The sequence below is a fragment of the Heptranchias perlo genome, unplaced genomic scaffold, assembly GCF_035084215.1.
Source record: "Heptranchias perlo isolate sHepPer1 unplaced genomic scaffold, sHepPer1.hap1 HAP1_SCAFFOLD_60, whole genome shotgun sequence".
NCBI lineage: Eukaryota > Metazoa > Chordata > Chondrichthyes > Hexanchiformes > Hexanchidae > Heptranchias > Heptranchias perlo.
This window is the reverse complement of record NW_027139623.1, coordinates 5,297,819-5,310,594: the sequence shown is the minus strand read 5'-3', so window position 1 is coordinate 5,310,594 and position 12,776 is coordinate 5,297,819. Positions and strand designations below refer to the sequence as shown.

At 47.3% G+C, this 12,776-nt stretch overlaps 1 protein-coding gene across 1 annotated transcript in view; it reads right to left on the bottom strand.

The window, feature by feature from the left end:
- LOC137316696 (zinc finger protein 850-like) overlaps window positions 1-12,383 on the bottom strand; it is a 155,533-nt gene extending 143,150 nt beyond the window's left edge. Inside the window, exon 1 of the mRNA XM_067980541.1 lies at window positions 11,252-12,383. Within this exon, the coding sequence (XP_067836642.1) occupies window positions 11,252-12,256 (1,005 nt within the window). The 5' untranslated portion in view covers window positions 12,257-12,383. The remainder of the gene's footprint in view (window positions 1-11,251) is intronic.
- Window positions 12,384-12,776: the final 393 nt, after the last annotated feature.

Here is a 12,776-nt window from a genome sequence, read left to right as displayed (position 1 = left end):
GAGACAGCTCACGGTCACGGTGTCACAAGGAGGCGGCGCAATGTCCTCCCTCCCCGATAACATGGTACGGTTTAACAGGGATTTCAATGTATTATTGGTTATCACTGTTATGAAAGATAATTTCATTGTGTGTGTATCTGACACCGCTTCAGATGTCTGGCTACTGAACTGAGTTTGTTGCTGATTCTTTCACATCTCATTCTCTGCTTCACTGTCGATGAATTCACTGTAAAATGCAATGTTTTGAGGTTATGTTGTATCAGTTTGCACTTTATCTGTTGGAATCAGGAGCCTTTCTATTTATCCGTGGATTATAAGTGGCAGCGGTGATGTCGGCGTTTTGTTCATTGAACAATGCCGCCATCTAACGCTGTACTTTATAATTACAGGAGAAGGAATTTCAATTATTGTGAGGTGTGTCTGGAAGAGGGTTTCAATTCTGTTTATTCCATGCATTGTAGGTGAAGTGAACAGTGCAGGTGAACAGGTGGAGATTTGGATGATCTGTAGAAACATTAAACTGTTCACAGAGGCTTCACCATTTAACAAACTGACACTAAGAACAAAATCGTTTGAACACGGGGCTGGTGAAGGGAAAGCAGGCGCAGGATGTTCGGATTTACTCGGATGTGAAAAGGGGCATTGAGGAAGAGAGTAGAGAGAGTGCGGAGAAATAGAGAGGAGCGATTGAGAAAGAAACTGAGCAGGAAAACGAGAGATAGGGGGAGAAGGAACAATAGAAAAAGAGAGACAAGGAGAGAGATACACAGTCAGAGAAGGAGAAAGAGGGGAGAGAGAGAGAGCAGCAGCGGTGTGAATAATTCATCGGAATGAACTGCTGAAACTTCCAGTACAATTATGAAGTGGAAATGTGACTTGAATTTTTTATCAGGATGTTGTCAGATTGTGAGAGTTTTATTGTACTCTCTCCGGGTGTGTTTATCACTATCAGCTCCTAGTTCTGTTTATGTGAATGTTCCTTTTACTTGTTTACTGATTGAATTCAAAAACATAATTGAAATGTATTTAAAGAATAGGATCAGTGATTTCTTTATCGCTTTGAATTATGGGGATATTGTATTCCAGAAGCTATGTGTCAGTTTTATTCAATAAAGAACGAGGCGAATTCAATGATTGTGTTTTAATGTAATTTTAGTTGAATATGCAAAGTAAATTTATTGAACACATTATGTAACCAACGAACAGTTCATTGACACCAATAACCAAAGAAATTAATGGTTGAATTCATGAATTGGATTGTGTGAGCTGGACCTATAGATTAGATTTCCTCCAACACCCTCCTGCAGTCTCTCCCTGTGAATCCCAGCCTCTCCTCCCACGGCATCGAATCCTCCATTTCCTCATCCGTTCCCTCAGTTCATTCGCTTTCCCAAACTATCAGCTACTGATTCCCCTCCAGCTCATACATGTCCTTTTCCTTGGTCTCCCGCCCAAACGCACTCGCTCGCTCGGCCTCCAGTTGCCTCTTCTAATCCAATCCGAAGCCTCAAACTCACCCCCACGGATCTTGGTCTTTCCCGTTTTGTGCCAGCTCCAGTCGGCTCTCTCCACCCAGAGCAACAAACCTCCCCCTGTCCCCTCACCTTCTCGTCCCTCGCTCACTTTCCCGTCCATCTGGAGCCCATATCCGGATTTAACATGTTGGAATCCCGGTGTTTAAATCCCTCCTCCCTTCCCCACTGGCACTGCCCCCTCACTCGGCCCTTCCAGTGGATCTGGTGCTCACTTTATTCACTCTCTGTATCAATTTCCCAATTCATTATTGATTATTGTGTTTAAAAACATTTATCTGTCCGAAAGCGCTGCCCAGGTTAATGAATCAGTTTCCACCGTTTGATGCAGCAACAAAGCTGGAAATTTTACACCAGACCCTGTCACACTGCCGCCTTGTCTCCAGGTCTGATCAGTAATTTCTCTCCTTCCGTTTCTCTCTCTTACAGTTAACTTGGTGGCGATTGTGATCCTGTCCCGAGGAAAGTGCGGTCTCTCCAAATGTATCACTCGCTCCCTGGTGGGAATGGCGGCGGCCGATCTCCTGGTCGTTATCACTGATGTCATAATGTCGCGCATTGTTGAGATTTATTTCCCAGTTTTATTCTTGAACATTACCCCCGTGTGTCGTCTCATTGAAATACTGAGTTTAATTAACACGGCGGCCTCTGTCTGGTTCACTGTCGCTTTCACCTTTGATCGATTTGTGGCCATTTGTTGTCAGAAGCTGAAAACAAAATATTGCACCGAGAAAACGGCGGCTGTTGTTATCGGGGTGGTGAGTGCGCTGAGCTGTTTACTAAACATTCCCTGGTACTTCGTATTTGACCCGGAATATATAATGGACAATGTACCCCGGGGTTGTGTCTTTAAACCGACCTTTTTCACTTCACCCGCATGGGCAGCTTTTGACTTGTTTAATCTTGTGTTAATGCCTTGTCTCCCATTCATTCTGATTTTGCTTTTCAATGTTCTCACCGCCAGGCACATTTTAGCGGCCAGTAGAGTCCGCAGGGGACTCCGGGGCCGCAGCAATGGAGCGAATCACAAGGATCCAGAGACGGAGAACCGAAGGAAATCCATCATTTTACTCTTCAGTATATCAGGCAGTTTTATATTGTTATGGAGCGTAGCAGTTTTTTATGTTATCTGTCCACGTGTAACCAACGCCCAGTCCTATACGGTCAATGACATTGAGTCAGCCGGATTCATGCTTCAACTTCTCAGTTCCTGCACCAACACGTGTATTTATGCTGTGAACCAGACTAAATTCAGAGAGGAGTTGAAGAACGGGGTGAAATACCCACTGAATCTAATTGTTAGATTAGTTAAATCATAGAAGCACCTGATGACTATTCATTCGAAATTAAACAAAAGGTCTTTGAAAGAGATTCTCACGTTTGTCGATGTCGTAAGACGGACGGTAATGGATTAATTTACATCAATGAATTCACTAAAGTGACTGATATCAATCCAATATTTTAGATTAATTTGGAAACACCAGACAGGAATTATATTTTCCCCATCAAATGCGATGTTGTGAAATAATACAAGATGTGATTCTAACATGAAATGGTTTGCTGTTATTAATCTGGAAATAATATGTAAGGAATCTTACAAAACCAGGTTATAGTCCAACAGTTTTCTTTGAAAATCACAAGCTTTCGGAGGATTTCTCCTTCGTCAGGTGAAGTGTGGGATTCCTTGAAGGTTACCGCATATATAGTCAGAGAACAATGCCTGGTGATTACAAATAATCTTTCCATCTGCCCGTTGTAAAGGCAATCAAAGTGTTCAGACAGAGAGATATTACATACAGGACCACCGAATATACAAACGGCCAGAACAAATGACAGAGAGAGAGAGAGAGAAACATCCGAAAGGAACAGAAAGAGAGAGAATGACCCGTTATATTAAAAACAGATAACATTTGTTCGCTGGTGGGGTTATGTGTAGCGTGACATGAACCCAAGATCCCGGTTGAGGCCGTCCTCATGGGTGCGGAACTTGGCTATCAATTTCTGCTCGATGATTTTGCGTTGTCGTGTGCCTCAAAGGCCGCCTTGGAGAACGCTTACCCGAAGATCGGTGGCTGAATGTCCTTGACTGCTGAAGTGTTCCCCGACTGGGAGGGAACCCTCCTGTCTGGCGATTGTTGCACGGTGTCCATTCATCCGTTGTCGCAGTGTCTGCATGGTCTCGCCAATGTACCATGCTCTGGGGCATCCTTTCCTGCAACGTATGAGGTAGACAACTTTGGACGAGTCACAGGAGTATGAGCCATGTACCTTGGTGGGTGGTGTCCTCTCGTGTGATGGTGGTATCTGTGTCGATGATCTGGCATGTCTTGCAGAGGTTGCCGTGGCAGGGTTGTGTGGTATCGTGGACGCTGTTCTCCTGAAAGCTAGGTAATTTGCTGTGAACGATGGTCTGTTTGAGGTTGGGTGGCTGTTTAATGGCGAGTAGTGGAGGTGTGGGGATGGCCATAGCGAGGTGTTCGTCGTCATTGATGACATGTTGAAGGCTGCGGAGAACATGGCGTAGTTTCTCCGCTCCGGGGAAGTACTGGACGACAAAGGGTACTCTGTTGGATGCGTCCCGTGTTAGTCTCCTGAGGAGGTCTATGCGATTTTTCGCTGTGGCCCGTCGGAACTGTCGATCGCTGAGTCGAGCGTCATATCCCGTTCTTACTAGGGCGTCTTTCAGCGTCTGTAGGTGTCCATCGCGTTCGTCCTCTGAGCAGACGTAAAATCGCGTAGACCTCCTCAGAAGACTAACACGGGACGCAACCAACAGAGTACCCTTTGTCGTCCAGTACTTCCCCGGAGCGGAGAAACTACGCCATGTTCTCCGCAGCCCTCAACATGTCATCAATGAGGACAAACACCTCGCTATGGCCAACCCCACACCTCCACTACTCGCCTTTAAACAGCCACCCAACCTCAAACAGACCATCGTTCGCAGCAAATTCCCCAGCTTTCAGGAGAACAGCGTCCACGACGCCACACAACCCTGCCACGGTAACCTCTGCAAGACATGCCAGATCATCGACACAGATACCACCATCACACGAGAGGACACCACCCACCAGGTGCACGGTTCATACTCCTGTGACTCGGCCAATGTTGTCTACCTCATACGTTGCAGGAAAGGATGCCGCAGAGCATGGTACATTGGCGAGACCATGCAGACGCTGCGACAACGGATGAACGGACACCGCGCAACAATTGCCAGACAGGAGGGTTCACTACCAGTCGGGGAACACTTCAGCAGTCAAGGACATTCAGCCACCGACCTTCGGGTAAGCATACTCCAAGGCAGCCTTTGAGACACACGACAACGCAAAATCATTGAGCAGAAATTTATAGCCAAGTTCCACACCTATGAGGACGGCCTCAACCAGGATCTTGGGTTCATGTCACGCTACACGTAACCGCACCAGCGAACAAATGTTATCTGTTTTTAATATATTGGGTCATTTGCTTTCTTTTCTATGTTTCTGCCTCTCTCTCTCTGTTTTTTTTTGGTGGTTTGTATATTCGGTGGCCTTGTAGGTAACACCTCTCTGTCTGCACACTGTGATTGCCTTGGCAATGCGCAGTTGGAAAGATTGTCTGTAATCACCAGGTATTGTTCTGTGATTTATAAATACGAAGGGTTCGAGGATTTCATTTCCACAACATTCACCTGAGGAAGGAGGAAGCCTCTGAAAGCTTGTGAATTTCAAATAAAATTGTTGGACTATAACTTGGTGTTGTAAAATTGTTTACCATTACTTTTACATCATCTCGTCTCCAGGGAGCTGAGCTGAACTACAGAGAATGAGAGAGGCAGTTACTTTCATTGTATTGTGCCCTCTCTAAGTCCCTCCACATCATTGGAAGTCAGAAGGTTAAAGTTTACACCCATCACAGTCCAGGGCTCTTCCAAACAAAAGACCGAATTAAAGAGGGAAATGTGTCTCGTGCCCGAATCACTGATTGGCCCGAATCACTGATTGGCCGCCTTGTCCACCGAGACCCTCGAGTTCCCACCAGCAGAAGATGTTCAGAGAATTTTTACTGACCCGGATCAACAAAGGTTTAAATCTCATAGAAAGTAGTCAGATTCTAAATTTGAGCCAAGATAGTTATATAAAGGGGTGGTTCAAGGGAACTTCAGATGAGTGTAAATTGAAACGCTGCAGCTCTGCCTGTTACACCCACAAGCCGTGTAATCAAATTGAGTAAGTTTGGGGATTGATACCAATGGCAGTTATCGTCCCAACACTGAGAAGTTTGGGTCTGGCCACGCTGGCCGTACCCCACCTCTTGTCGTGAAGTTAACCCTTTCTACTACAAGATCATCAAACAGTGGACGGCACAGAACTTTTTGAGTGTCCTGCAGGGAAAGGGGAGTGTAGATCCGGTTGGTCAGTTCCCCGACCAGACGGTCGGAACCATTTAGAGGAACGTTTCATCGCCGGAAGTGACCAACAGCCACCAGGATGTAGCCTGGATGGTGATAAGAAGGGCCCTCCCAGTGCGGTCTTTCCTGCACACAGTATCTCAGCGCTGCCGTGAGCTTCCCTCGATGCTGCAGCGTGGCGGGATCATCGTCTATCTGCTGGGGGACTGGCCTTCCCTGCAGTACGTGTGGAGAGCGATGAGTTGGTTTCTGTCCTGGTTCATCCCCAACAGCTCTGTGACACAGGGCGCTGTGCTCTACGGGCTGTTTTCCAGGACGCAAACTGAGACAGATATCAACTGCTGCTGGAAGATAATCAACTCGGTGAAGGAAGCCCTTCCAGCTGAAGGAGCTGTCGACGACGGAGTGTTGACGAATGGCACACTCAAAGGTCGAGGAGTAAGTGCTGTGGGACATATTGAAGTGAGGAGCGGCCTATGCAAAGGCTCGATGGGGAAAGGCCACCTTGTAAGGCCATTTCACTTTGTATTGTACAGCATGTATTAGAAACTATATACTGTGTTTTGAATTGTAAGAATGGAATCATCGTGTGTAGAATCTGTGCTGTGTTGTTTTGAATTGTAACCGTGGTATTTACATTGAACTGTGTGCATCCATCAATTTAATGAAATAAACTAAATATTGAAATATAAGAAAAGTTTCCGTCTCACTGCGTCAATTGGTTAGTGAAGAGTGGAAATATAGCTGGACGGCAAAGATGTGGGGAGTTCCACAAAGAGCACCGATTGCAGGCACCAGGTGAAAAATAGGAGTATTGTCTCAATAGTGGGAATCTAGGGACTGTAGAGGAGCAAAGGGGTTTGGGTGTCCAGGTACACCAATCACTAAAACTAGTGCACATGCACCAAAATAATTTGAAGATCCCAATTTCTAGCCTGTAATATCCCAAGGTACCGCGATCAGATACTTAGCCAACTCTCTGGAATTTGCTGATACAATCAGGCCCCACTGTCTCCCTCGCTGGTCCATCCCATACATCCAGCACCCTCTGCATTAAAAAAAGTGACATTCAAACATTCTGCTCATCCTGTGCCCCAGGTACAAAAGACGAATAGTGGCAGGAGGACCCAGACCATCAGCCTGATGTGAGTTTGGACATTTCAGCTTTTAATTCCGAATTTTTCATTGACACTTTTTTGCTTTTTTTGTTCAATTCTATTTTGATTTCATTCTTGCAGATTTTGCATTTTTAAACAAATTCTGTGCGCAGTGAGTGTTGACTCCGGGTCCTTTGATTGACAGCTCTCCCCTCCCCCCATGCTCCTGGGCTGACTCCTCCCATCACGTGACAGGCGGCGGCGTCATTCACATTTGCGCGCTGATGTCACGACGCGTACGTGCCGCACCGGCCCCAGGGACGCCGCGCATGCGCCGCGCTGTCGCTGTGCCGCGTTCCCCCAGCAACAGGCCGACGTCGGGAGGATGAGGATGGCGTCCTCGGGCCGTCGGGCGGGCGGGCGCTGCTGTGGGCGGAGGCAAGGCCGATAGAGGGAGGGCCCGCACCCGGGAGTGGCCTGGGAGGGGAGAGCAGGGGTAGAGGGGGGGGGTGCGGGGGAGACGGGCGGAGTTACTCGGGGCCTCCTGCGAGCCCCGTGAATCTCCACTCTGTCAGCGGCCGGTGTCGAGCTGGGCTCGGGGGGGAGTCACTCTCCCGCCTCCCCGTCAAACGGGCCGTGGGTCGGAGCCCAAAAGTGAGCGAGAATCAAACAGCTCAGAGAGAGGCCGCTCGGCCCATCGCGCCTGTGCCGGCCCTGTGAAAGAGGCCGCTCGGCCCATCTCGCCTGTGCCGGCTCTGTGAAAGAGCGATCCCATTAGTCCCACTCCCCCTGCTCTTTCCCCACAGTCCCGCAAATTTCCCCCCTTCAAGGATTGACCCGATTCCCTTTTGAAAGTTATTATTGAATCTGCTCCCACCGCCCTTTCAGGCAGTGAATTCCAGATCAGAACAACTCGCTGCCTAAAAACATTCTCCTCATCTCCCTCTGGCTCTTTTCCCAATTCCCTTCAATCTGTGTCCTCTGGTTACCGACCCTCCCGCCAGTGGCAACAGTTTCTCCCCATCGACTCCATCAAAACCCCTCCTCATTTTCAACCCTTCGATTAAATCTCCCCTTAACCGTCTCTGCTCTAAGGAGAACAATCCCAGCTTCTCCAGTCTCTCCCCGTAACTGAAGTCCCTCATCCCCCGTACCATTCGAGTCAATCTCCCCTTAACCGTCTCTGCTCTGAGGAGAACAATCCCAGCTTCTCCAGTCTCTCCCCGTAACTGAAGTCCCTCATCCCCGGGACCATTCTGGTAAATCTCCCCTGAACCTTCTCTGCTCCAAAGAGAGTAATCCCAGCTTCTCTATTCTCTCCACATAATTACTATCATTTATTAAGTGGGTTGTGCTGGGTATCTGGAAGCTGTAATTCGGTGAGTGGAAAGCAGTGGGAGGATAATTCTGCAGATTGATTTTGGGAGATGGTGAAGACGGCGATCGTGGATTCAGACAAAGGAGGGAGGTGGTCTTTGAGAGCGTCCGTGCTCTGTTGTAAGATCTCACTGTGTGTCTTGTTCCAGCCGTTCCCATTTGCACCTGTGACCTGACTGGCGGAGTCTGCGAACTCGCTGGGCAGTGAACCGTAAGTTTCTGCATTGGCTCCCGATCCGGCATCGTCTCGATTTTAAAATCCTCATCCACGTGTTCAATTCCCACCATTGTCCTCTCCCCCTCCCTATCTCTGTAACCTCTTCCAACCGATTTAATCTTCACCGACAACCGCATGTCACTCCAACCTATCATGGATTCCACCCCACCCATTTATCTCCACCATGTGTACTGGAAGAACAGTCAGTGCTGGGACAGTCAGTCCTGTGAGACATGGAGTCAGTGCTGGGACACTCAGTCCTGTTATACACACGGTCAGTGCTGGGACACTCAGTCCTGTTATACACACAGTCAGTACTGGGACACTCAGTCCTGTTAAACACAACGTCAGTGCTGGGACACTCAGTCCTGTTATACAAACCGTCAGTGCTGGGACACTCAGTCCTGTTATACACAACGTCAGTGCTGGGACACTCAGTCCTCTTATACAAACCGTCAGTGCTGGGACACTCAGTCCTGTTATACACACCGTCAGTGCTGGGACACTCAGTCCTGTTATACACACCGTCAGTGCTGGGACACTCAGTCCTGTTATACAAACCGTCAGTGCTGGGACACTCAGTCCTGTTACATACACCGTCAGTGCTGGGACACTCAGTCCTGTTATACACACCGTCAGTGCTGGAAGACTCAGTCCTGTTATGTTCACAGTCGGTGCTGGGACATTCAGTCCCTTTATATATAAATACTGTCAGTGCTGGGACACTCAGTCCTGTTATGTACACAGTCAGTGCTGGGATTCTCAGTCCTGTTATACACACAGTCAGTGCTGGGACACTCAGTCTTGTTATACACACAGTCAGTGCTGGGACACTCAGTCCTTTTACATACACCGTCAGTGCTGGGACACTCAGTCCTGTTATGTACACAGTCAGTGCTGGGACACTCAGTCCTGTTACACACAATCGGATAAATAAATAACTGCAAACAAAGAATGAAATCTCCAGGACCTGATTGTTTCCACCCCAGGATATTAAAGGAAACGGGTGGGGAAATTGCAGATGAATCAGTCATAATTTCCCAAAGCTCTCCAGACTGAGGAATTGTGCCTATGGAGATGAAATTTGAAAACCTCACTCCGTTATTTAAGAAAGACGGGAGGAAGAAACATGGAAAATACAGACCTGTCAGTTTAAGGTCAGTTGTGGGGAAGTTACAGGAATCTATCATCAGAGACAAAATGATTGAGCACTTGAACAAGTCTGAGCTGATTCAAGAGAGTCAACATGGATTTAAGAAGTGCAGGTCATGTCTGACTAATCTAGTTGGATTTTTTGAGGTAACTAACAAGGTGGACAGGGGGGTGTCCATGGATGTTGTCTATGTGGACTTACAGAAGGCATTTGATAACGTTCAGCACAAGAGATTAATAGAATAAATAAAAATACACAGAATTGATAGTGACCTTGTGACTTGTGTTGGAATTGGTTGGGAGGTCGGAGAAGAGAGTAGGGATAAAGGGAACGTTCGTTGAATGGCGGGATGTGACAAGTGGTGTCCCCAGGGATCAGTACTGGGGCCTCAGCTTTTCCCCATATTCATCAATAACTTGGATGAAGGAATAGAGAGTTGTAGATCCAAGTTTCCAGGTGACACTAAGTTAGGAGGCACAGTAAGTGGTGTAGATGGGAGCAGGAAGTTACAAAGAGACAGTTTAAGTGAATGGACAAACTGTGGCAGATGGAGTTCAATGTGGGGAAGAGTGAGATCATTCACTTTGGAAGCAAGAAGGAAACATTGGAGTATTTTCTTGAAGTGAGAGATTGGGAACGGTGGAGGAGCAAAGGGATTTGTGTGTCCATGTACACAAATCACTAAAAGCTAGTGCACAGATACAAAAATAATCACAGACAAAAGGAATGTTGGCCTTTATCTCGAGGCCTGGAATACAAAGGGGAGGAAGTGACGCTTCAGTTCTACAGAGCCTTGTTCAGAGCCCATCTGGAGTACTGATCCTCACCAAGGAGAAATTGGCCTTGGAGGGGGACAGTGCGGATTCACCAGAATGACACTGAGGCATGAAGGGTCAAATTAATGAGGACCGGTTGTATTCCCTTGGTTTGCATTCCCTTGAGTTTAGAAGGTTGAGAGGTGATCTGATCCAGATATTTAAAATTATAAAGGGATTCGATAGGGTAGAAATACAAACTATTTTCTCTGGTGGGGGAATCCATAACAAGAGGGCATAAACTTAAATTTAGAGTTAGGGCGTCCAGGAGTGAAATCAGGAATCTCTTTCCCACACAAGGGTAGTGGAAATCTGCGCAGGCTGATTGAAGTGGACCCTGTGATATAATAGAATTTTCTGTCCTTTCAGACTTGGACATCTTGTTGATCCATCTTTTAAAAAGGTGGAGGAACTCAGTTCTAAGATGGATTCCACTCACTTCATCACAAGTCCTCAATCACCTTCTCTTATCATCGAGATATCAAGGACTAGAAACACTGTGTTTCAAGGAAAGCTGATTTATTTGACACTTGTACAGAATTCTAATACTGCTGTCCAGTGAAATGGATTATTAACATCAGAAACAGCCCCCAACTGCCAGAATGAACACGGTTCAGTCCTGGATGTGATTAACAGCAGTAATAACAGCAGAATCCAACCCCTGCAGTCACATGTGAACCCGCTGGTGTATAAGGAGACTGGATGACAGAGTGAATCCCTTCCCACACACGGAGCAGGTGAACGGCCTCTCCCCAGTGTGAATACGTTGGTGTCTCAGTAGATCCCTTGTTCTTTTAAAGCTCTTCTCACAGTCAGAGCATTCAAAAGGTCTCTTATCAGTGTGAACATGTTGATGTTCAATGAGGTAGGATGAACGAGTGAATCTCTTCCCACACACGGAGCAGGTGAACAGCCTCTCCCCATTGTGAATATGTTGGTGTGTTTGCAGGTTGGATGACTGACTGAATCTCTTCCCACACTCAGTGCAGGTGAACGGCCTCTCCCCAGTGTAAGTGTGTTGGTGTGTCAGGAGATCCTTTTTTCTTTGAAAGCTCTTCTCACAGTCAGAACATTTAAAAGGTCTCTTATCAGTGTGAACGAGTTGATGTGTCAGAAGGCTGGATGAATGAGTGAATCCCTTCCCACACACGGAGCAGGCGAACGGCCTCTCGCCAGTGTGAATTCGCTGGTGTCTCAGCCGGTGGGATGATCGAGTGAATCCCTTCCCACACACGGAGAAGGTGAACGGCCTCTCCCCAGTGTGTACTCGCTGGTGTATCAGTAGGCTCGATGACTGAGTGAATCTCTTCCCACACACGGAGCAGGTGAACGGCCTCTCCCCAGTGTAAGTGCGTTGGTGTGTCAGCAGATCACTTTTTCTTTTAAAGCTCTTCTCACAGACAGAACATTTGAAAAGTCTCTTATCAGTGTGAACAAGCTGATGTTCAATAAGGCTGCATGACAGAGTGAATCCCTTCCCACACACGGAGCAGGTGAACGGCCTCTCTCCAGTGTGAACTCGCTGGTGCGTCAGCAGGTTGGAAGACTGAGTGAATCCCTTCCCACACTCAGTGCAGGTGAACGGCCTCTCCCCAGTGTGTCTGCGTCGATGAGTTTCTAGCTGGGACGGGTAATTGAATCCCTTCCCACAGTCCCCACATTTCCATGGTTTCTCCATTGTACGGGTGTCCTTGTGTCTCTCCAGGTTGGACGATCAGTTGAAGCCTCGTCCACACACAGAACACGTGTACGGTTTCTCCCCGCTGTGAATGGTGCGATGTTTTTTTCAGGTTGTGGAACTGGTTAAAGCTCTTTCCACAATCAGTGCACTGGAGTTTACAAAAGTCCTCACTGTGAATACAGAATAGAAATTCAGAACAGGCAATTCTAGTTTCTATGGAACATTCTTCCTGCTCATTCCCCCAGACTGTAAATCCCAGTCTCACACACTCACCCTCCTCCCTCTGCTGAAACCCAAACCCATCGCACCATCTCCAACATTTGGGTTGGGTTGGAGGCCTTGAATCTGAGTTGGGAAATATAATTGGAGAAACATGATTCAATTTAGAAAGTAAACTATTCAAAATCAAATAACATGGATTATTGTAATTAATATAGTCCTTTCACGCCTCGTGGGAAAGAAGTGATGTCTGGGCTGCGGATGAGTGTTTGCGCCCGGTTACACAGCGTGTCCCTCT